Raw genomic sequence first — 25950 nt, forward strand, 5'->3', positions numbered from 1 at the left:
TCAGCCTTCAGGAAGCTAGGGTAACTTCAGATGTCTGATCTTGAATTCATAGACATGAGAAATAACCCTGGCTTTTCCTTTATCCTAGCTGAGAGGCTTCCCCAAACTATCTCTTTCCCAACTATAAAGTTGGATTCACATTTATAAACTTGATGTAAACAAGGAGGGTCCTTAAGCTCTTACCTTGTGCACCTATTAAAGCTGGTGCCCAAGGAACTAGAGTGGGGTTCTGATCAATCCACCCTTCTCTGTAGAATTAGCAGGTCCCAGTGTTCCCAATGGGAGTAGATATCTAAGCTATGTGGGTTTTCTATAGTCCACGTGCATAAAGACTGAGAATACTAGAAGGAAGCCTGTAAGACAAAAGTTCCTTTCCCCATGACAATTTCTTTAGAATTTTGCCTAGAAACAGATTTATCATCTATGGCCATACCACCCTGAACACGCCTGATCTCATCTGATCTCGGAAGCTAAGCAGGGTCGGGCCTGGTTAGAACTTGGATGGGAGAAACAGAATTATCACTTCTACCCAATTTCTCACTTCTGAAGAGTACTATTAAGCACAAGCAGTGACCAGGCACTACTCTGCCTTTTTCATCTCTTCGCCAACCTTTATTCTCCTTTTAGAAATCCTTCAGCCTCTTAGTCCAGGCTTATTTTAGGACCTGAATCAGGCCCAGGAGCAAACCAGAGTTCATGTGCTCATGCGTGGCTGTGGGCCCCTCCACAGACCTTGTCCTGCAATTCAGAGCCAGGGTGATGAGAATTGCTGTTCTCCTTATCCAGTCAAGTTTTAGGCCTAACTTATGGCTTCCTCACCCAAATAGTTCACGCTTGAATTCCATCTAGAAGCAAGATGGTCACTACCTACCAGGACCCTCCTCAGAAGGAGGAGAGGGAAAAGACTGGCAAAGCTCTATGTGGTAAGCCACAAGTCCCACAGAGGAGGCTGGTGGAATTAACATCATCTTGCAAACCTCTTGGCCCAAGGAAGAGCAAACCAGGGCACAGACAGGCAGAAGAGAAAACATAGAAGAATTCCTTGTTTATTGAAGAAACAACCTATTGCTTGGCTGAAATAAAATCTGGAAGATTATTTTGGAGTCAAACCTTCTCACTGGAGACACTGTTTCTTACACCCAACAGCGGAGAGACAGTTGTTAACTTGGGTTAGGCTTAATGCCTTCTCTTGTTCTTTCCAATCAATGCTCTTGCAACAAAGTATTCAGTTTTCCCTCCTGATCCTTGGCACCCCACGTTTTCCCCAAGAGCACTTCAATCCTGTGTTTCCATTTGTTCTCCCTTGCCTTCAAGCCTGAGCCAGAAGGCTTGAGCTTCTCAAGGGTTCCCAAAGTTGAGGGGTCCCTAGGTCAGAAATAGCAGATGTGGGTCTTGGATTTAGAGCAGATGCAGCTGTCCTCAAGTCTCTCGCCCTTTAATTTTCTTTTATTGATAATGGAAATCCCACATTTCCCCCTGATTCTCTATTTCTCTTAACTCAAATATCCCTCTGCTATAAACTACAGAAAGGACTACCTTTGCACTCAACAGCCTTGTCCCCCGAGATTCTGAGTATTTCCAGGGAGGGAAGTCAGCTATCACGCTGGCTCTCACCTCCCTCCCTCATTTAATCAATTCTTACTCCAATTTGTCAAACATTCCTCTTGTCAGTGACACATTTGCTGTGGGAGGTGGGCAGGGGAAGCAGAGCTGGAGATTAGAGAGGCAGCGGGACAACAGGTATGGAGCATAGCCGGGGAGTCTTTTTAGGATAAAAAGCAAACTAAGATATCCAGTGACTGCAATCTTCTCAATTTTTTTTAAGAGGGCCGAGTTCACAAATTGGAGAAAAAAATAATAATAAAGCAAAGAGTACTTGAGTGTCCACATCTGGGGTGAATATGTGTAAAGGCAAGAGAGGGCAGCGTGGAGGAAGGAGGGGACAGTCCAAACAAATCCCTAATAAACTGCTGGAGGAAGACCCAGAGGGGGCTCTGTATTTTTAGGAGTGACGGAACACTTCCGGTCTGTGAAGGCTTGAGATGTTAATTATAGGACCTGTGGATGTCAGCAGAGATCTTTTAAAAGAATAACTTAAGTGCCTAAAATCCCCCCAAGAATACACAGCCGGCCCGTTTTAGAAATGGCCGTCAAAGACAACAAAAGTGAAATGCGCAAATGCCTTCTACGCAGGGTGGTGCTGGGCAACCAGCTCTCGCTGCAGCCTCCCCCATGCTGTTGCTAGGAGATCGGAGGGCTATACTTCCATCATCTCCATACTTGCTGGGAGATTGAGTAATTGGTGTCTGGATGTGCGTGTGCTGCTTCCCAAAATATCTCTTTAAAAAGACGTGAGAGGGATGCGGAGCCAGTAGGTAGGACGATGGAGGGAGGACGGTGTCCCAAGAGGGCAGCGGGCTCCAAAAGCCAAGGCTGAGGCTGAGGAGAGGGGTGGGGACCCACATGGGGGATAGAGTGGGGAGCAGCTGACAGCTTTCTCAGATTCCTTTTCATCCTCTGCCTTGTTCTTTGGGACTGATCTCTAAAGTGGAATCTAGAAATGGTGGGGACCACTGCAATTTAGGAAGCAATGTAGTTTGGTTTTCCATCCTTACTGTTGAGACACAGCAAGGCTAGGAGAAAGCCTTTAATTTTATTTTGTAGACATTGAAATGTTAATGCACACCTTTATGGTGCTTGGCTATAGGTATCGAACTCTGTTTTGTGGGAGGGGTTAGATGACAAAATAGGGCATGCTTGTGGACACACACACACACACACACAAAGCCCCAGTGATTAAAATGGCTGCTTCAGCTGCAGGGAGTCAGTGAAATAGAGAGTTAGAGCCCACAGCTGTAGGGGCTCTGGAAGTTAAGAAGCCTGCGGATGAGACTCAGCCCTGACTCAGACAGCTACAGCACTGCTCATGAGCTTTCTCTGCCTCAGCTTCCTTATGCGTAACCTGACAGGGTTGAGCTAGTACAGCTCCAGGACTGAGGAGGGTGTGGGGACCCACATGGGGGATAGAGTGGGGAGCTGCTGACAGCTTTCCCAGATTCCTTTTCATTCTCTGCCTTGTTCTTTGGGACTGATCTCTTAAGTGGAATCTAGAAATTCCCGCATCCTTGGAGTCTGAAGTCTAGTTCCACTTTCTCCTCAGAGGGATAATGCCACATCACTTCTTTGTGGAGGCGTTCAATTCTCTCATTTCATTAACAAGAAAATTTCAATTGATTGCTGTGATTTACACTTTTTCAAATGTCTACTCAAATACCTATTGCTGCAAGTCTAGAAGAGGAGATTGGGAAATGGAATAACTGACTTTTAAATGATATGATTTTCCTTTTTGTCACCGTTGTCCTATAATCCTTAACGTGCTCAAAAATCCAATTTTTGATAGCACCACTTTTTTCTTTTTAACCAAGAGATGAGGGTGGAAGGGGGCAGGGCATTCAGGCTGTATTGACACTGTATTCTGATACCACAAATGAGAACTAACAATAGAGTTTTTCTTAAAGTCATCAGCCAAATGGTTACATGTCCTGGAACTCTATCAAGAATTAAGAAACTCACCTTAGTTCCAGCACTAACTCATAGGACAAGGACCAGATACTTATTTGTAAAAAGCGGAAGCTGGGTGAGGGGCTGGGGGTGAGGGGGGTGCTCTAGTCCTCATAGGAAGGTTAGGAAGGAAAATACCATAATATATGTAAATGCACTCTGGAATGTAGAAGGAGTGCACAGAATGTACTACATTCTTTTCACTGTGTGCCTGAGAAATTTATTCATTTATTCAGAAAGTATTTTTTGAGATGTTGCTGCCGCCAGCCCTCATTAGGCATTCATTCACATGGCGCATGCACATGGTCAACGTCCCTCATCATCCATCCCGTGCCCACAGTTCTAGGGAAAATGACCTCCTATTGCTACAGAAAACCACATTCTCAATGACTGCATCCTTTGTATACTACATGTTTTTCTAGGATGAACCTTTGCACAGTGTGAAAAATGCACTCAAATCTCTCCCACGAGTGTCTGTCTTATTTTGTTGTTGAACACTCCCGGTGGCTCAAACTTCAGACATTTTACTTCCTGTGTTAATGAATGCCAAAGCCTAATCATTGTACAAGCAGATGTTCCCTAGGAAAAACAAATAAAATTAAGGCTATCTTTAGGTTAACAAACGGCACCCTCCCGCCCAATCCTTGGCTGAGCAGGCAAATAAGCAATGCCTTTTGCCGATTTTTTTTTCTCTCTCATTAGGGATGGCAAAGCTTGCTATCGCGTGGATCACCCATATTCCCTCATTTTACTGGTTCTTCACAGCACCCAGGGAGATTTCAGACGGACCTCAAATACAAGGGCTATGAGGTGCTCTATTTGTCATGTTGACAACACTGAGAGATTTTATTTTCCTAGAGAAGAGGAGACACACCTGACTTTAACTTCTCTGATCCCTTTGATCCCTTTGATTTCCCGGCTGGGCACAGTGGCTTGTGCCTGTAATCCCAGCACTTTGGGAAGCTGAGGTGGGTGGATCACCTGAGGTCAGGAGTTCCGGACCAGCCTGGGCAACATGGTGAGACCCCGCCTCTACTAAAAATACAAAAATTAGCGGGGTGTGGTGGCACATGCCTGTAATCCCAGCTACTCGGGAGGCTGAGGCGGGAGAATCGCTTGAGCCTGGGAGGCGGAGGTTGCAATGAGCCAAGATTGCGCCATTGCATTCCAGCCTGGCAACGGAGCAAGACTTCATCTCAATAATATTTTAAAAAAAAAAAAAGTTATTTTCCCCTTTTGCCAAGAATGAGATGAAGCCTGGAGAACAGGTGAAGGAAAATGAGCTAATGCCCTCAAGAGTAACTAAGAATCATGGGCTGGATGTTAGTGTTACCAGGCAGAGCTTGGTTCCTTGCCCTTTCTTTTGGGTATTTGGCAAGCCATACAGAGTTTTCAGTGGGGGGATGGATGTGGGAGGAAGAGCACAAGGGAGTCATAAAGGGATGCCAAGTAATAATGAATAAGAGTTATTTTGTGCACTCCCAGGAGATCTGAGCCCATGGGCAGTAGTTCCGAGGACGCAGATGTTGGTTCAGCACCAGGAAGTTCTTGCTAAGAAAGCTTTGCAAAATGCAAATGGACTGGGGTTGCAGGGGAGAAGTTCAAATAAATTTCCTTTCACTAGGGCTGGACCCCAAGCAAGGGTAGCCACAGATTACCTTTTACGACCCTTCCAACTCTAATGTTCGGTGATGCTATGCGAGTCCCAAGGAAGCCATGCTGACCCATTCACCTCCTCCATCCACACCCCAACATCTCAACCTTTATTAAACCCAAAGACAGAAAGGACTCTATTTGTCTGCAAAACCGTTCTGTCCCCAAACTAAGACAGCGTTAATTTTGCAAAGTGCTTTTTGAAAGTCCACTATAGGAAAGTTCCCTGGTTAAGTTGAATTAAGCAAAATAACGATCATCTTAAAGATGTCAAATATTTTTATGCTTTTTTATTTGGTCATTACCTCATTTCCAGTAAGTATGGGGGAGAGTGCTCCCTAAGGAACTCTCAATCTCTTAATTCTGAAGATAATGAATTCTTTTTTAAACAGAAACAACCAGGGTAACTCAATTGTCCACTTGAAAAGAACACCCAGCTTTTTTGTTTTGACTCATGGTAACCTCGCTTTTTCTGGAGGTTTGCCTTGGATCTCCTAAGTGAGTCAGAAAGAAAGTGGCCGTGTTTACATATGGAAGCATTTGAAGTCATTTATAATACATTTTTTTATGTTTTCAAATGATGCATTAGCTCATTTTAATCTAGAAATCAAAGCCTCTATTATGTAGCTTATGCATGAGGAATGTAAATCTTAAGAAGGTTAGGATGACTTGCCTAAGGCTAAACCTCCTTTTCTATGCATATTGGAGACATCTGTCTACCATAACTACCTGCCTAGGTTCTTAACTTCTTATCTTAAGCTCCTTAATTTTCATCTATTCATTCATCCACCCATTCATTCATTTCACTCATTCAAAAATATTGAGTACCATCTGTGTGTTAGGAGCCATCCTAGACAGTGAACCAAAAGCAATATCTGCCTGAATGAAGGTTACTTTCTACATGTAAGAAACAGTAATAAAAATTAATAAGTAAAAAATACAATATCTTCATGTAAGCAAGGAGAGAAGCCTAGATAGCATATGTGACAGATCTGCTGGGCTGATCATGAAGTAGTATAATTAGAGGAAAAGCTCATGGGCACAGGATTAGAAGCTGGTACGTGTGTGTACCCTGCCGTCCATGACTCTCTGAGATTGCACACAGCAATCTTATAGAACTGAATTTAGACTCTTGAAGTGGGACCCTGACTTTGGAACTATGGGACTTTTCTGCTGCATGATTAAGGAAGTACTGACCCCAGCCCTGCAGCGATCAGGGGCTAGGATTTAATAGTATTATGTTAGGACTTCAACTCCAGCTGGATCCTGCCAGCTCAGTTTTCATGATCACAGGCTGGGTTCAAGGCTTGCATGTTACAGCAAGCAGCAGCAGGATAAGCCCCATCAGAATTGATGGCTGGAGAACTACCAACTGTTCTTCTGGCATAATGGAGAGCTGGAGTTCCAGCTTTCTAGGTGATGAGGATTGATTGATTGAATGCCTTAAGCACTGGACCATAACAGGTTATGATGGAACTTTGCAGGAAATTTACTTCCTGTGAGAACATGTGATTCACTACTCAACTCTTTGGATACTTGATGACCTGCTTCTCAGATCTATCCTGTGATCTATGTAGCATTCTTGAACTAAGGTTCTAGGCCCTTCTCTGGTTGGCCCATTCTCTGTTGAGTCAATTCCTAGGTCCAGCACAATGTTTTTCTGTTTTGATGGTTGGAATTCTGGGGCTGAGCCTTATTATCTCTTAGGAAAATATTTTTCTACTGTGGCTGCACAGTGGAAACACCTAAAGACAGTGCAGAAAATACCTTTACCTTGGTCCACCCTATAATAGAAACTAACTTTTTCAGGGTAAAACATTGGGTTCTGTATCTTTCAAATTGTCCCAAGTGATCTGATCCACAGTGAAAACTGAGAACAGTTCTAATATTCACCTTGCCAGAAAAATAAGACTATGTGAAGGGAATCCTCACTTCAGATTGGAGAAGGAAGCTTTGAGATTTCCTGGGAAAACAGAAGACAGAAGAGGTATGTAAGTCTTGCATCTTGCTATTAACACATACATATGCTTGATAAAACATAACAACAAAAATTTTAAAAGAAGAAAAACCTCCACACGCCAAATGAAACTAAAACCCAAATTAAAATCTTAGAGACAAATCCTTGTGACCCAAAGGGATCTTAAGAGTAGACAGACAGTTTTGTGGCTGGAGTCATAGATAGCTCATGGATTAGGTGTCAAGACTGGGATTCTTCTATAAAGTCAAGGTGCCATGTCAACGAGGATAGACTATAAAAACTTTGTTCACCTGCTCAGGAAGCTAGTAAGAAGTATGATGGCCTCCCTGATCTATGACTGTGTTTTGAGAGCCCTCAGCTAAATTGGGGTTCCAGTACCAGAGAAGCTAGCCACTTCACCTAAATGGAAAATGAAGGGGAGCTGGATATGGCATTTACAGTGCCTTTAAGGGATACTTCTTTTATCTGGTGAACAGCCTCGTATCTAGTTTTCCAAACGATCACCAGGGTTCCCTCACAAAGAAAACTTGTTTCTACTGTCAGATGCTCTTGTGGCTCTTGTCTGACCCATGTTCACTTTATGCCTGCCTGACCGTGGCTCTAGCGCTGGGAGGCTGACCTTGTGTTCCTGCTGGTACCCGGGGGAAAGGCCAGCCTAGGGCAGCTCCAGGTTCTTCAGATGGAAGGTGCACATTCAATACCCAGTACAACAGAAAACAAGTTCAGAGGGTTTTATTTACACATCCTGGGCAAGCAGGGCATACTCATTCAGGAGAGCAGTCCTCCATCCCTGGGTCTTGCAATCAACCCAGGAATGAGGAGTCCGGCAGAGAGACAGCACATCTAGAACTAGCAGCACACCCAGGGTAATAGGGAGTGAAGTACTTTAAATTCATGGGCAACTGCTCCATTTAAAGGAAGCTGTGGGAAAGCAGGGAGCCCAGTCTTCCAGATAAGAGAGGTGCTTCTGAATTATTATTTCTGTCCACCAGCTTGAGCAATTTGGGTTTTGTGTAGAACTGGAAACTATGTCAAGGGTGGCTGAGCCCTGAGAAAGTTAAAACTTGTATTCAAAATGGATGTCAAGGCAACATAAAATGATAAGAATTCACTACAGTGTGGAAATACGGTCACCCTTGAGAGATCAGAAACCTCACACTACACTGCGAATGGGTGAAGGCCAAATTCACACTACTCTGTGTTGTGTGGTTCTGTGCTGATACAACAGTCAAACACACCGGGAATGATTCAAACCTGGAGCTCCCTGGGAGGGAAAAAACGGTAAACTGTCACCTGGGACAACTCCACAATTCAAGGTAGAGACAAGATTTCTGGGAAAAAAACAATTCTTACCGAAGATACACCAACAAAACAGAAATGACAAAACCTGAAGGTGAGACTAGTCAGATTTAAAAATTGGGTAATTCGTGGCCATATTAGATTTTTGTGACCGCTATAACAAAGAACCACAAACTGGATGGCTTAAAATAACAGAAATTTGAAATCAAGGTGTTGACAGGACTACACTCCCTCTGAAGCTCTAGGGGAGAGTTCATTCATTGCCTTTTCCAGCTTCCAATGGCTCCAGGTATTCCTTTGCGTATAGTAACATCACTCTAATCTCTGCCTCTGTCTTTACATCACACTCTCCTCAATGTATCTCAAAATGCCTGCTGCATTTTTCTTATAAGGATACATGTGATTGCATTTAGGTTGCACCTGAATAATTCAGATAAAATCCAATTTTCAAGATCCTTGCCTTAGTCACATCTTTTCCCCAAGTATGGTGAAAATATTTTCTCTTTTGTTGTATACTATCCCAAGGTTCCAGGGGTTAGGACATGGAATGCCTTTGTTGGGGCTACCATTAAGCCTGCTACAACCTCTACTTTAGTGAGACTACAGCAACCTGTTGGAGACTTTCAACTCAAAGTATTTAAAATCTCCAAAGAGATGTAGGTAGGACATGACTCCATGAGATGTTATGAAAAGATTTTGAAAAAGGACTTGGCGATTTTGAAAAAAGGACTTGGCAATTTTGAAAAAGATCCAAATAGAAATTCTAAGAATGAAAAATGCAGTACATGAAGCAGCAGAATAGACACAACTCATGAGAGAAGAGGTCTGAAAGGCTTCTTTGAAGAAAAATCTCTAAGTGCTCCAAAGAAAAATAACAAGAGAGGAGAAATGGAGGAGAGAATGAGGCGCACCAACACATATCTATCTCAAATTCTAGAAGAAAAAACATAGTATGCCCTTGAGCAATATATCCAAAAGAGAATGGTGGGATGAAACAGCACTGAACAAAGACGCAAGTCCTAAGATCAAAACTAAGTCCCACATAAGAAGTACAAAATATGTTTATCGACACACAATTAAAGAAACTAAATAATATGAAGACCAAGAGAAAATCTAAAATGCTGCTAGAAAGAAATGGCAGATGATCTAAAGAGGAATGAGAATATTGTTTTTATAACAACCAATGCCAATCAATGAAAATAATATTTCCAAAGTCTGGAGGAAAATGACTGCTGAGCCAGGATTCCATTCAGCTATACTAGCACCTTTCCATGCAGAGAAAAACTAAGAGTTTTCCACTTACAGACACTTACTAAAAGAATAAAGACTTTAAAGAAAAAAAAAATAAGTACTAGGAAAAGAATAACTGGAAAGAATATTTTGTTTATGAGGTTATGGAAGCCTTCTTAAAACATGATATTGCAAAATCTGCAATATGAAAAAGGTCAGTTAAAAAATTGGAACAAGACCTTTTCCAGAAGGGGAAATAGAATATGCAATATTCTTGAGTGATGAAAGGTATTGGAATACAGGTGAGAGAAGGCAAATATGGTATGAGGAGAAGTTTCAGACATTTTCAACAGCAGATCTTTTGTGACCTTATAGACCATGACAGGGAATTCAAGTTTTATTTTAAGTGAAATGCAAAGTCATTTTTAAAGAAAAAAAAAAAGAGAATGACAGAACTCAAATTTTTTGAAGTTCTACTATAAAATAGAAGACATAAGTAAGAATTTGAAGTCCAGTCTAAAAGGGAGGTCTAGTATTTAAATGATAGGATTTTCTGAGAGAAAACACAGAGAAGAATTAATCAACAATATAATTCAAGAAAATTTCCCAGAACTGAAAAAAAAAAAAAGAATGCGTAGATGGAAAAGGCTCATTGAAGTATCCAGCACAGTAAATTAATATAAACCTAAGACATATCTTTATAAAATTTCAAAATACTAAGTGTGAAAAGATTCTTAAAAATTTCCAAATTAAAAAAAAAAATCACATGTTTAAAATCAAGAATCAAGAGACTTTGGGGAGAAATGCCAGATATGGGTGAGGGGGAGGAAGGCAGCAAATCACACTGCCACGTGTGTACCTATGCAACAATCTTACATGTTCTTCACATGTACCCCAAAACCTAAAATGAAATAAATAAAAAAGAGAGACTTTGGACCTCTCAGCAGCCACACTTGAAGTTAAAAGACAATCAATATATGCCTTCAAAAATGTTAAGGAAAAATTTAAACTAATATTCCATATTCAGCCAAACTGTTAATTAAGTTAGAGGATACAAAGCATTTTCAGACACAACGGGTCTCCAAAAATTTCTTGGTTGCCTTTTCTTAGAAAGCTATTGGAGGATGTGTTCCACCAAACTAAGAGGTAAACCAAGAAAAGGAAGACATAGGATAGAGAAAGGAGGAAGGAAGAACATATATGCAGAACCAAAAGGGGAAAAGTCCAAGTTCTGGAAAATATCCCAGATGATAACTCTGCAACAGGTTGAGAGGTCACCCATCTAGATTGCATCATATGAGAAGGCTACAGGAGACATTGTCCAGGCATATTAAATGGGTAAAATACATAATACACTGGAATGTTTTGAGGGAGATTTAGGCAAATAGCTAAGAGTCTGGGTTGGAATGATGTTAATTACAAAACTAAGACAGCAAGCAAACAAAAGTCAATTACTAACTCCTAAGAAAATGAAATATTATAGAGAAAAGGGAAATAGTCATGGTTTACTGTATGCCTCAGCTCCAAATAGCACTTTTATTGTCATAATAATATAAATGCTGAACTATGGGCCGGGCGTGGTGGCTCACGCCTGTAATCCTAGCGCTTTGGGAGGCTGAGGCAGGTGGATCACAAGGTCAGGAGTTCAAGACCAGCCTAGCTAGCATGGTGAAACCTTGTCTCTACTAAAAATACAATGGTGGTGTGCATCTGTAGTCCTAGCTACTTGGGAGGCTGAGGCAGGGTAATCGCTTGTACCCAGGAGGCGGAAGTTGCAGTGAGCCAAGATAGTGGCATAGCACTCCAGCCTGAGTGACAGAGTGAGACTCCATCTCAAAAAAAAAAAAAAAAGTTGAGCAATGATCTAACTGTGTGTTTAGGAGATGACTCAGATAGGGAAAAGGAAAGAGTGAAGAGTAGAGGTAGCATTCGTAACAAATTTTCCCAAGCCTAGGTGGGTGTGGAGTCCTTAATTGCACAGGGAAGAGGTAGACTTTGGGGAAGTGGCTGTGATGTGTCTGGGAACATTCTGTCCTAGACACAGAGCTCTAAGTTCTGGCACCAGAGCCACTAGTGATGGACAGGACATTAGAGACCTTTCTCATATTTCCTGGGTATCAGTGGGCCTTGGGATTCATGAAAGGGAGGCACACCAAATGACGGCTGAGGCTGATTTTGCTCCTGTAGAATGTGGGCTAGAGTCAGACATAGCCTGATTTAAAGGAAATGAAGCAAGTGACGTTTTGCACATTTGGGTTTGGTAGCTACAAATCCATATCTAGTATAAGAGAGAAGAGAATAGTTGTCTTTATGGAAATTGTTATATTATCTGTGTGGCAATTGACTTTAAAATCAGTGTACATACTGTGATGATCATGTGCAAGTTAAATACACCTTATATCCTAGAGGTGTTCAACATAAGGAGAGCCCACATGAAAAGTGACTTTAGTAGTTAATTGGCATTTAAAATTTTTTTATCAATATCAGAAAGTGTGTTAATTCGCATAAAATATATTATAGTTTTGCTTATTTTTTGGCAGAAATGACTGATTCTGAAGATTGAATATGAGAAGTATCGTACAGATGCTGTCATTCCTACATGGAGGAGGTAGAAGATTGTAGCAAGCCCAGATCTCTAATGCCAGGAGTGTGGTTTTCAGTGACCAGAGCTCTCTGGGTCCTCTTTGTATCCCTCCCTTGTCACCTGATTTCAATAGAGGCTGGGCTGGTCCTGGCATTAGCACGTCTTTGAATCTGCCTTTGGGTATTACTTCTATGCCAAGACAGGAAGGGGAAGTTTCTGGTCTATATAACCGACATGTAATCTTGATAATAAATCGTTGCTTGTTTGGAAGAATTGGGTCTGAGCCTTGCTTTTATTGTAAAACACTACCTGTAGATGGCAGATGGGGCATGGGACCTTTAGGCCTCGTCTAGCTCTAACCATAGGAGGCTACCAAAGACCTGACATTTGGCAAATGGCCAAATTTACAGAGATCTTGTTGCAAGAGAGGTGTTCCTAAATCTGAGTTCTAACATCACCCCTTTACTAGCTCCAGAACCCCACTGCTAAGCAGCTCCCTTCACCTGCAGACTCATCGTCCCCTAGACTAATGAGTGAAGGTGGGTGGGATTAGTATTAGGTTGGTGCAAAAGTAATTGTGGTTTTTGCCAAAATTGTGGCAAAGACCACAATTGCTTTTGTACCAACCTAATCACTGGGCCATGGGAAGGCACCAAAAATACCTTCCTCGTGGCTCTGGCGTGACTTTTTGCTTAAGCTTAGTTGCCAAATTCTCATCCTGTCCCTAATGACCAAAGTTCTTCCTCACATGCCGGGTTCAATTTGCTAGAGATTGTCAAGTCTTCTTGAACGTTGAATCTTGGCTTTAGCTCCTGCTAATAACCTCATTCCTACAGGGCTGGGCCACTAAATTGCTTTATACCAGTCTCTTGGCAGCCTGGAGGCCAGATCCTGGACCTAAGTTATCTGGCCAGCCAGGCCCTAATTTCAAGGCTTTCCTATGCCAGTCAGGTACCTTCCTTTCTGCCTATTGCCTGGAGCTGAGCCCCCGGCAGTCTTCAGTTTCATAGTTAATGTATGAAACTTCTTGGCAAATACTAGGCATTATTTTTATTGGTCAACTTCTTTTGACAGTTTTTGGCAGGTTTCTTAACTTAGTGACTCAGTTTTCTCATCTGTAAACTGGGAATGATAATAGTACCTGCCTCCTGGGATAGGCGTAAGGGTTGGATGAGTAAAGATTCTGTAGTGGGTTGAGTAGTGTCCTCTCCAAAAAAAGACATACCCACTTCCTAATCTCCAGAACCTGTGAATATTACTTTATACGGCAAAAGCTGTGCTGAAGTTAAGGATCTTGAGAGGAGGTACTTACCTGGATTTTCTGGGTGAGCCCTAAAGGCAATCCCATGTATCCTTTCAAAAGAGATACCCAGAGGAGAAGTCACATGAAGAAGGGGAGGTTATTTGATCAAGGAACAATGGGAACCACCAATGGCTGGGATAGTAAGGAACAGATTTTCCCACAGAGCCATCAGAGGGAGTGAAGCTTTGCCCACCCTTTACTTTCAGACTTCTGGCCTTCAGAACTGTAAGAAATTAAACTTCTGTTGTCTTAAGCTCCCTAGTCTGTGGTAATTTATGACAGCAGCCACCAGATATTAATACACATGTATAAACACCCTGGCACAGGGGAAGCATTCGTTTTGTTGGTTGATTTATTCTAAAAGTAAATATGTTTGTTCAATAATGTTACTAACAATAATACTTCAGAAGCATTTTTCTCATCCAAGAAAATACGCACCCTTATGCATGCATGGAAGCAGCGTTTGGGGAGGGAAGGCCAGACGGTATACACAGGGAAGCAGGAGAGGGCTCTGGAACACAACTTCAGGTTTGGAATTTAAATTGATACCATTATAATTATGCCAATAATAGGAGTATACAAATGTTGTTTGGTAAAATTCAGGGTCTTTAATAGTCCCAACTGGGTTGTGGCTGGCCAAGGCATTAGTCGTTACACTTTCCTCCTTCAATCCACAGTTTCTTTGAGTGGAGTTACACTATGATGCCATAGGGACATATAAATTTATTTGGATTTTTGGACAAGTCATTTTGCCCCTTATATGGCATTGCATTTTCCAAGTCTCTGCTGAGTTTTCACCTGATTGTATTTTTTTTTTAACTCAAGGAAAACATATCTGCACCACTGAGATGAGGTATTCAGGAGGCAGTGTTTCTCAGGATTCTGAGTTTTGGAGCATCTATTGCCAAGCATATGGCAGGAATATTGCCCATTTGCTAGGGTGCCTCTCAGAGGGTTGAGAAGAGGCCAGGCCCTGGGAAATCTGACTGTATAATACCGAGAGCAAGAATGTGGGCAGACCACTCTGATGGCAAGGAAAAGACAGCCTACAGGACCCCAGCCAACCCACCCTAATTTTGTCCTCCCCCACCATCATGATTTTAGAAACACTGGAGCACAGAGAGGCCAAGAGAGTGTGGCATTTTAATTCGGTTATTTCTACTCCTGAGTCATTAGATCCTCAAAGCAGCCCAACCCTAGGGTTCCACAATAAACACATCTCTTGGGGTGTTTTTAAAGTTTAATCTCTTCAAAACCCCGGCAATTCTGTCTTCTTGCTCTGTGCTGTCCAACATGGTAACCACTAGCCATATGTGGCTATTTAAATATAAGCTAATTGAAATTAAATAAAAATTCAAATTCAGTTCTTCAGTCACACTGGCCATATTTCAAGTGTCCACTAGCCACATGTGGGTAGAGGCTACCATATTGGGCAGTGCAGATAGGGCATTTATATTGCTGCAGAAAGTAAAACAATTGGCAGTGACGTTCTAGTTATCCAAGGTATAAGTTGAAAATACCAGAATTATGGGTAGATCAGCCAGGAAACTTGTGCCTGTGACTGATCACTAACTCTCACTACCTTCAACTAATGACTACTGCAGGCATCTGCAGTGACCATATCTAAAAATACATACGTATAGCTGAGTGCCGTGGTGTGCACCTGTAGTCCCAGGTAGTCAGAAGGCTAAGGCAGGAGGATGGCTTGAGCCCAGGAGTTTGAGGCTGCAGTGAGCTATGATCATGCTCATGAATAGCCAGTGCACTGCAGCCTGCGCAACATTACAAGACCCTGTCTTTAAACAAAACCAAAACCAACAACAGACATATATACATATAGAATAAAGAGAACACCATGCTTCTGGAAATTCTATACATTTTTTAAAACGTAATCATGATGTCATTTTTAGTCTCTCTTTAGGAGTATGTTATTTATTGTAAGACATCATTTTTATTAAATACACTGTAGTACAAGAGACTTTCCATGTCAGGTTGAGAGAAGCTGGTCACATGATTTACAAACAAAACTTTTTTTTTTTAAACACTGTATTCAGGTGTCACTTTGAAATCAGCCAAGATGCAGTGGGTCTTAGTAAAGCAATGGACTTCAAAACAGATTGCAAAACAAGAACTGGTAAGTATTAGCACAGAGACATCACATTAAAAGGAAGATAAACCAAATGAAAAGGAGAGTTCCAAATACCAGATCACAATTGAAGGGGAAATATATCTGCAGAGAGATATTGAAATGTGTGTGTATACAGCCTGGATATATACAAACGTCTCTCCAGATACAGAAGCAAATGCAGAATGTCCACATCTCCAGGCAGATTTGTAAGTCATAGGTAATGATCAAAGAACGCAGGGAGCAATGGTTCACCATAATTTGGTCATTTGTCAAGGGATTACATATTTAAAATCCACATTTAATTCAAAGATCTTGTATTTAAAACATTTCCAGCTGTTTTATACATTTTTAAGCAGTAGTAAGATATACAAGCTGCAAGATATAGGCCTTTACATTTCATTTCGTCTGATTTTTTTATTCCTGTTCAAACACATGGCTACTAGCAGCTTTTCTGATGCTTGCTCCAGTACATTGAACGTTCATCTAACCTCCACTCAGGATCATTTTCATTAATGCATAGACTAAAGAAATAAAATAAACATGGACCTGGCCTCCAACGCATAGACTAAAAAATGACATCCCCATCTTTCTCATTTCGTCTCCTGAGATGTATGTTAAGATGGCAAAATAGTTGCTTGGCGGTGGTTGTGAAATTCACAGTGTTTTGCCAACAACACATATAAAGATATATATATATATATAATTTTTTTTTTGCTTTGCTTTGCGTTTGTGATGAATGGAGCAAAAGTATATAAATAAATAAATACATAATTAAATAAATAAAGGTCAAAGGAAAAGAAGGGGGGGAATGCAAAAACTAAGGATATTCAAGAACCTTTGACTTGAGCAGCAGTGATTCATTCCTGCTCTGACAACAAGAAAATACCCCTTCCTGCACTGTCGTTTCTAACTATAAATGCCTCCCACCCCTCATTCTTTAGAATAGCGTTTGAAATTTGTGTACAAGCTATCACAACCTCAGAGGTTCCACATTCCAATTATGCATCATAAAAAGTCAGCTGTAACTGCTAACTTAAGACATTTGGAGAGTTGGGTCGCCCGCCATTCCTCTCACGGGATTTCCTGTAACAGTGATATATGGCCAAACCGAAGGTCAACATTGAAAAGAAAAGTCCTGAAACAGGGGAGGAAAAAGAAAAAGGGGAAGCAAGGGAATTGAGGGTATGTGCGTATATATGCAGTCATTTATTTAGTCAGATACAACACTGTTATTGGTATTACAGGCTGTCCAGTTTGGGAAAAGAAAGATTCAAAGTCCATTCTTGACCAGGTAATCCTGTTGTCAGGATGCTTTGAAAAGGACAGCATTCTATACTGCCAGTTGGTGCGTTCACTCTCGGATGTGGGAATTTCTAAGAGTTGCTCATCTCGCTGTGGGGCCTTGGACCACTCATCATTGGCCTTCAAGACACTGGGCTGCCAACATTCCAATTTATATTTGGAATGCTTGAACTCTGAACTCAAGTGTAAAGGGGTCACAGTGGGACAAAGACAAGGTGAGCATAATACAAACGTGTAGAAAGATGAAAAGAAAGCAATATTCCTTTCCTGGACCTTTACAAAAAGCGATCTATTTCAGTCCGTATCTTCCCTTGCAAGGAGCCAGAGAAAGCACTCAACGTAGTGGGATGGCTTTTATTCGGTTGTTTTGGGAAGCACATTATCTTAAATATGTCTTCCACCCATGCAGTACTGCACAGAGTTGAAAGTGTGATGTAGTCTTACCCACGTGGAGAATGGAAGCACTAACAGCAACATGACATTAAACAGTTTTGGTTATTTAGCATATTTTAAGCAAATTATTCATACTGCACCCTACTTATAATTACCTCTATTATCGTGTGCCAATAAATTTATACATAAACACACAAACACACTATGTATGTGCATTTGTATATGTATAAATCAAGTATTTATAACACATATATAAATACATGAAAATATCACAGGTAGCGCTGATGTGAGCACATGTATAATATGAATTCTGATATAATCTTTCACAGCATAGTTCAAAGTGTTTTCTAAATAAGCCTGATTATGACATTGGTTCAGTGTACAAGGATTTAGCTGAAGCTAAGAGCATGATTATATAGCATAATATCTCAGCTGCGTGTCATCTCCTGTATTTCCTTTTGTTCTTCTAACTTCATACACTGTTTTGTGAATGTGTTAGCATGTTTTCTTTCCTGAACTACTTGTTTGTATATTAGAGTCTCTAGTGGACAGAACCATGAAGTTCAGAGTGAGAGTACTTGGATTCAGCCCCAGTGGTGCTGGAAGCTAGGCTGGAGACCTCTAGTGTGCCTCTGAGTGTCTCTGAGTCTTAACGTCCTCACCTATAAAAAAATAGGAATAATTTGCTAATACGCGTGGAAAGTGCTTGGAAAACTATTAAACGACTTCAAAATAGAAATGATTGTCAGACTGGGTTTGGACTAGTGAATAGGTTTGTCACTGTTACTGCTGCAGTTTTTCACAAATTTGCTGAAAGGCCATATTTGGTGATCATTACATTTTAGGACGAGGATGCTTCTCTTCTAAAAACAGACCATGAAAAAGAAGGTAGCGGAGGAACAGCAATGAATATTTTCAGATATTCTGTGGCTCCTTCAGATACTTTAAAAGCAATCTGATATTCTTTCAATAGGAGACGTCTCTGAAATCAGCACACACTAAGACAACAGAGATAGTAATAATAATAATAATCGGCAATATAAATAACTATAAAACTTTGCGCTTGCATAGAACCTTTCATTTCAAGACCTTTAGGGACTTGTCAGAAGGTATAAGTGGAATTTTATTTTATTTTTTGCTTTTTTCTTTCAGAGAAAAAAAGACAAAACTGGAATGGAATGCTCCCAAAGTCTCATTTGCCTTAAACAAATCTTTGCTCTAAAACTGCACAGCCCTCCTTGAATTGGATCCCTTAAGTTTTTACCTACTTTGCTCTCTTAAAATAAAATAAATAACTTGTAGCTTCTCCCCTGAGAGCAGCTGGCCAGACATGCAGAGTGACAAACCTGTGTTGGTTTTTAGGTCATCGCTGATGGAATCTAGAAAAGGTTTTGTACAAATCTGCCCCTTCCTTACTGCTTCACAGAGTTCTACAGTGTTTTAACAGTACCATGGGTCCTTAATATGATACATACGTGCACGTATATATCATGGAGATATGGCTTTCATTATGTTATTATGTGTATTCTGGAGGGTTTTTTTTGACCAACAAAGAGAACAAACAACCCAACTCTCGTCTCTCATAGGCCAATATAGAACTTGAATGGATGTCAGGTTCATCTTGTCAGCTCCCTCGCCTGACTGCAGATGCTACCAGATTTCCTTTTGTCCTCTGTTAATTTATACTTCTGAATTTTTGAGAATTGGCTTTCAAAGCCTTTAGTGAAAAACAAGGTATTCCAGTAATTAACAGGCGCAAGCAAAATCTAAAACAGAGCTATCGCACCTTCAGAAACAAATATGAAATAACGTGACCTAAGATGAATGAAAATCACTCCCTTTCAATCTGGCTCATGGTATAAAGATGTCAAGTTTAGCAATATTTCCCTCACAGAGGGTAGCAACTTTTCTTGAGGAACAGAAATATTTTTCTTTCTTGGTACATCTGACCATTCAAACAACTGTAAATTTCTATTTAAATTTACGCCCTCTTTTTGCAAAACCGATGACTATGCCCAGAAGCACACTTCCAATGCTTGGTCTGGGCACAGCCTCCCATTGGCATGCTGTGCCAAATTTTGTATTTTGACTTTTTTAATGGAGTGAAGGAAATAAAAACAGCATACTGACAATGGAGTACACTTGGAATGAAACCACTCTCCCAACCAGAGCCCAGAGCAAGGGACTTGACCTGTGTACACTGAACGTGAGTGCATGTGATGCCCTCAGGGTGAGGTTTCCTTTCCCTTAGGGATTGATTCTGCCCTTCCCACAGTCCCGTGGGTTCGACGTGGATGAGGATTTCCAGGCTTCAGGGTCCATATTCATTAAACCCCATCACCACCGTACAACGCAGAGACATTGATACTCAGCTAATAAACTCCATTAGCTTTCCCTAATCGTGTAAGTCGTACCTTTTATGGATCTGCTCTACCTATCAGGGGAACGACGTCTGGAGCGGTAGTGTCTGCACACAAGGTATTAATCGACGAAGACCATGCACAATTTTGCTTGCACAGTTAAAAGGACGGGTGGGCATGGAAGTTAGGGGTCGGAGGGAAGTGAGATCTAAAAAGTTCAATATAAGAGAAACTTGCCTCCGAATTTATAGCTTGTCTTATCATTTCTAAGTTCTTGGCTTTCCCACCTGACCCTGAAATGATCTCTGGATGTGAATCCACCTCTTTTCAACTGAAGTTGACAAAGGGTCTGTGGATAACACTTGAGACACAAACCAGTGCTATCATCACAACGTACGAAGGCAAAACTGTGTCCGAGCACACTATGCGCCATCTTGTGTCTCATGGAAGCCATCTTTGCTCTCTCCTGCACGTTGGTATTTCTGGTGATGGGAAAAGAATCATCCATGGCACAGAGGTCAGTAGTCTTTTTACTCCTCAGAGAGGTTCTCAGGGGAAGGTGCGGAATCCATTCTCCCCAGCTAACAGTTTCTGGGTATTCCCTAAGTAGGGACTGACACCAGCTGATCCCAGTGGTCGTCTCGGTTCCTCCCATACTGCAGTTCATAGTAAATCTTCTTTCTCTCTGGTTTTAATCTCCCATAGATAAAGGCTTCACAGATTGAACACAAGTTTTCTTTTTTTATACACAGGCTTAAGCCATCCAAAAACAATAAGAACAGTAATAATAATAAATAAATAGAAGTGAATCCATAGAAACTCTCGATGTCTGTACAGCAGAAGTGACAAAGTTTGAGTCAAATATTTGTTTTCCCTTTTTTTCATCCACATCAAAGGCAGGAATACAACAAGGCATTGTTAGTTGTGGTGGGCAAACTGGAGTGTCTGCTGATATAACAAATTACGTTTGTTAAGGCCTTTGTCTATGCAGAGTTAATAGTAATGCAGAAGCCGGATTGATTAAAAAGAAAGGGTAAGAATCATGAAGCAGGAAAGACCAAAAAAAAAGGAAAAGAAAACAAAAAGAAAAAGGAACAAACCAAGGGAGATGGAAAGAGAGAAAGAGATAATGCCAAAAAGAAGTCAATACTGTGTCTACGGATGAAGAAGTACACACTGCTTCCCTCGAGAGCTTCTCGGAGTCTTTGATGTTAGTACTTGTCAGAATGAAGGAGAGCAGCTTGGTGGCCTCCAGTGGCAGTTAAAAGATGTTCATCCTCTCGGCCCGTCTGAGGAGTACATTGGGAAGGATCGGTCTTGGGGAAAGGGCCCTAGCCTAGAATGTCCAGGTAGACGGGAGATGCCTTGGCCAAGTTCTGAAGGAGGGTATGGATGCCCTTGATGTTCTTCCTCATGTGGGGCTCTCGCTGCCAGCACCCCAGCATCAGCTCATACACCTCCTGGGGGCACGTGCGGGGTCGCTGCAGGACTCGGCCCTGAGTGATGCACTCTATCACCTGGATGGAGATCAAAGATAAGATGAGACAGAAGGAAAAGCAATGCACATCAAAGAAATGTCAGTGCAAAAAGGAGCAGAAGAAGGGGCTTTTACAAAAGAAGCCCACTCTTGGTTTAGTTTTCTCAGAAGGAAGAGAGCAACTATTATAGGTTGGTTTATATTGTGTTTAATTTCATTGGCTTATATCCATTTTTCCAAGCCACTCTGATTTCACAAAACTGGTGGAAAAATAATTTATATGGAACACTCTGAAACCTCACACTGGAACTCCCACATGCTGTACTTTTTATTGGTCTGAGATGGAACCTGAGTCACTTGTGTGTTAAGACATTGACTGACAGGAAACCTCTCAGGCTATTGAATAAAAGAACTGGATTAAAAAGACAGACATGGATCTGAAAATCATGTGGGGTGCCTGACCAGGAAGCTGTGCCTAAGATATAAACATATTTGCAAAAGAGTAAGAATAGGAAAAACAAAATGCCTGAGTTTTTCACTAGAAATTAATGTTCTGGTGAAATATCCAAAAGAGAACGAACCTTGAAACTTCATTGGAGCAATGCTAAACTCCCTAGACTCTATGGGTTCTGGAATGCTGCATCTGCTATTAATTTATCAGATGAGCTGCATAAAATAACTCCTTAGTCCCACCACCAGAGGAGCAAGGACATATCAGCATGCACTGTGCTTTACCTTCTGAGAGTGACTACACCTTGACCATGAAATTTAGAAACATAGCAGGCTACTTGGGAATTGCTGCCGTCAACAAAAAGCCCCATAAGATCATGTCCTAATATGGCCTTCCAACCCAAAACAAGGCCCCGTCTGATGGACGCCGATCTCAGCCCCCTGGAGGGTCTTGGCCAGGCCCATTGCACACCTCATTGTTTGACAGCTGGTACCAGGGCTGTTTGCCGTAGGTGAAGATCTCCCACAACACAACCCCCAGGCTCCAGACATCACTTTCTGTTGTGAATTTCCTGTACATGATGCTCTCTGGAGGCATCCAGCGAATGGGTAGCATCGTGTGGCCACCGACCTGGAGAGAAAGGGATCAACAGGGAGGCATCAGTCACACAGAAACCAGGTGTGGAAGGGAGCTGCTGGGGGGCATTGTTTGCTTTCCTTATTTGCACTTTATAGTTTAATTGCTTATAAACACATAAGGGATATAGGATTGCTTCATAATCTCAAGCAACAGAGACAGAGGGCAGAGTGATCAAAATCATTTTAAATAATATTATTTGCAATTCTTTCTCTCAAAACCAGATGGGAGCAGGGATGATGATTACGTAGATGATCACCTTGGATAAGTAAAACTACACACACATACACACATACACACACACACACAGACACACACACACACACAGAGTTATGACTCAATCTTCTAAGTAATAAGATCACTTTGACCAGGAGAACAAGGAGGGTCTCTGCATCCAAAATGACCAATCAGTGACTCTACTTCCTCAGCAAGGCCAGAGCCTCCTTCTGCTGTAAGGTCTTGTGTGCCTAATGCTGACTCACACCCCTCCACAAACACTCAGCGGTGGGCAGGTCGAGCATATTATTCTCATTCTACAGACAAGGCAATGAGGTTCAGATTGCTTACAGACACAAAAACTCAGGTCTTCAGATTCTAAGCTCAGGACTTTCCTCCATTACAAGGCACTGCTCCTTAGATTATTTACCACAATCAATAAATACATTTTAAAAATGTATTTAAATGAAATTTAAGTACATTTTAATGAAAACACTGAGACTAGAGCATCAGATGGCAATAGCATTAGTACAGACAAATAAAACTTTCTTTGACAAAGTAAACTTCTATATGACTTCCCACTTCATGGAGGAAAGTTAGGAATTTCTTTTCCAGGTTTGTCAGGGATGCCTGATTTCAAACCCATGAACAGATTTCTGCACAGTAGTCCTATGGCTGGTAGGTTCCACTTTTCATCCTGGTAATCCCCCAGCACCACCAGGCTACACGGCAGGCCTACCACCTGAGGGCGGGTGGGCTTATCCTATAGCAGAATATTGGACCTTTCTAACAACTCTGGGTCCCAAGTTTAGAGAGTCATGGTACAGAGTTTCTGCCCAATTCTAATTCTCAATATCCAGTTAGTATTTATTAAAGGAAGAAAATAAACTAACGGTGCCTGAAAAATGCTCCTCCACCCCAGAACCCACGGAGCTGAAGCGTCAGAGATATCTAAGATGCTTGGTGACTCCCAGTGAGGTTCTTAGCACCAAAGAAAGCACAAGAGTACAAAAGGGGGAGGGTGTTTCGTTTCATTCTTCTCTGTATGATGCATCCAAATTTGACAGAGATAAAAACTGCTGGCTCAGGTGACCCATTTTACTATTCAGATTTTAATAAACAAAAAATTCACAAAGGCTAAGTTGGCTTCCATTGGCATTAGATTTCCTCACTCTTCCTTCAGCAGGTCATCAGGGTTCAATGGACAGAGACTTCTCTTATGGCCTTACCTGATGTCTGAAGGTGATGGCAATAGTCACTCTCAGGGTTGATACTCAACCCACAATCAGTGTGGCTCAGACACTGACCAACCAGAAAGGGTGTGGGTGGTAAATATGGGTGCAGCTATCTCAGCACATTTCTGGCTTGGCGAATATCGGCCCTATTCATAACTCTGATCCCCAGGTGCCCAGGACTTTGGGAGAGGGAATCTGCTGATATACACAGAGGACCTGATGTTTCCAGATGCTTGGGAGGACTTGCGGTATGAGGGTAGAATGATCCCACCAGGTCTGGGCAGCCCACATGGCAGTGCCAAGGAGAGGACTGCTTTGGGCAATGGAGGGATGCTGCTGCCACCTTGCAGAGCTGGGCAAAGGACTCTTCTGTTTATATGCCAGAAAAGGCTGGGCACTTGGGCACACACATTTTCAAAGATAGTTAACCCCTAGAATAAAGCATTTCTAGTCTCCTTGTCATTCTCTGAAACCGTAATTGGAAGATACCATATAGTTTAGAAAACATCTATACACAGCCAATGTCATTTAATTGCCTGAGCACACACACCATAAAGAAATCAGGACTCAGGGTGGCACTTCTAGCCTACAGATGATGAAATTGTTCCCAGCAATTATGGGACCTTGCCTGGGGTGACACTTTCAGCAAGTGGTGCAGATAGGACTGAGTTGTACACATTGTAACAGACCATTTTCATCCCCACAGCAAGCATTTTCCGGGGACCTCTTAAGATACATAACATTGCTCTGCAATGCAGGTTACAGAACCAGTATCAGTATCAGGTTCTCTGTCCTGCGTTGGTAATGGCCAAGGAAAACCTCCTGTTTCCTCTACAGAAGAGAGAGAGGAAAAAAGATTCACATTTTGATTTACATGTTTTCCCATCTAATCATTTATTTTCTGCTTGCTGTCTCTTTGCGACAGATTTTTCACTTTAATTCTTTCAAGAATCCCTTCTGGGATTTCACGCATGCTGTTATAAATAATGCTTTCCTTGTTTGGATGTCAAACGGGTGAGTGGTGGGACAATCTAATAAAGTTCAGACAGGGTTCACAAGTTTTCTAAGCCCATTTAGTACATTTCTGAATATTTCTTTTGCAACCCTTTCTCAGAATTTTGGAGCATGTCACAAAAGTAGACTCTCCTCCCAAAAAAGTCACCGTTGTCACAAATTACTGTCACATTCTAGTCACAGTCACTTGATGGTTTGGGGACCACAGAAACGACACTGTGTAGCAACAAACACAATGAGACATTTGTTTTGTATCATACTACTTGGCAACTTGCCCTCATGCCCTTGCTTAAATATTTGTGAGATGGAATGTGATCCTAAGAACGACACTGGGAGTCAGAATTCCTGCTCTCGACGACCTGATATGCTGTGGGGCCTCAGGGGCTCTCCCATGATTACGTTGAATCGGGTCTCATGGTCTTCACTAAACTCGCCAGGTTTACCTGGTGCAAGATGAGAAACCCAGTTAGCCGGAGAGTTGACTTGGACTTCCAACTTTTATTTTCCTCAACCCAAGAGACTGGAGTTCTAGTTCTTGTGCTGCTGTTAACCAACTTGGGCAAGTACCCTCAGATCTGGCTTCTGTCTTTATTGGTAACATTCGAAGGATTAGGGCAGCTCTTGGTTACTTCCAGCACAAAAATGCCATGGTTCTGGAGTCACCTGCCACCTCGGTGCAACCATAATCATCCCAACACTAGGCTTCACCATTTACAAAGAATTTCTATTCAATTATCTCACTTGAACTCAACAGTTACACACTAGAGCAGACATCGACTTGCCTAGATGGTACAGGTAATGCCCCTAAAAGTCAGTGAGTTTAAGTAGTTTACCTAAAGTCACACAGCAAACCTCTCCCTATTAGACATTCTATATTCATTTGGATGGGCCACTCTGCTCTCTCCAGTCTCCACACACACCCTGTGTTCAGCCAGCAAGCTTAGGTAGCTTCCTACCATGGCCAAGTTACTCATGACTCTTAGAAAGCTTGATCTTCTTCCCTTTCTCCCTACTTCCCAAAGGTCTCCGAAAGGCAAGCTCAAGTCCCACCACTTCAAGAAAAAACTCTCCCTCCCTGCTGCAGCTCAGGGATGGCTCTAGTGCCCTTAGTGTGGCTCTGGGAACACAAA

At 41.8% G+C, this 25950-nt stretch overlaps 1 protein-coding gene and 1 long non-coding RNA gene across 7 annotated transcripts in view; one reads left to right on the forward strand and one right to left on the reverse strand.

The window, feature by feature from the left end:
* Positions 1–2219: 2219 nt before the first annotated feature.
* Positions 2220–12578, forward strand: LOC108289187. Its single transcript, XR_001819044.2, has 3 exons — positions 2220–2375; positions 7116–7201; positions 12262–12578. It is a non-coding gene; the product is annotated as an uncharacterized LOC108289187 (long non-coding RNA).
* Positions 12579–15508: 2930 nt separating this feature from the next.
* NTRK2 (neurotrophic receptor tyrosine kinase 2) overlaps positions 15509–25950 on the reverse strand; it is a 349352-nt gene continuing 338910 nt past the window's right edge. For all 6 annotated transcript variants that reach the window (XM_017508532.2, XM_017508527.2, XM_037731361.1 and 3 more), the window contains 2 exons: positions 22191–22349; positions 15509–21308 (listed from right to left, as the gene is read on the reverse strand). In XM_017508532.2, coding sequence (XP_017364021.1) covers positions 21123–21308; positions 22191–22349 — 345 coding nt within the window. In that variant the 3' untranslated portion in view covers positions 15509–21122. The remainder of the gene's footprint in view (positions 21309–22190; positions 22350–25950) is intronic.

Source organism: Cebus imitator, unplaced genomic scaffold, assembly GCF_001604975.1.
Source record: "Cebus imitator isolate Cc_AM_T3 unplaced genomic scaffold, Cebus_imitator-1.0 Scaffold394, whole genome shotgun sequence".
Classification (NCBI taxonomy): Eukaryota; Metazoa; Chordata; class Mammalia; order Primates; family Cebidae; genus Cebus; species Cebus imitator.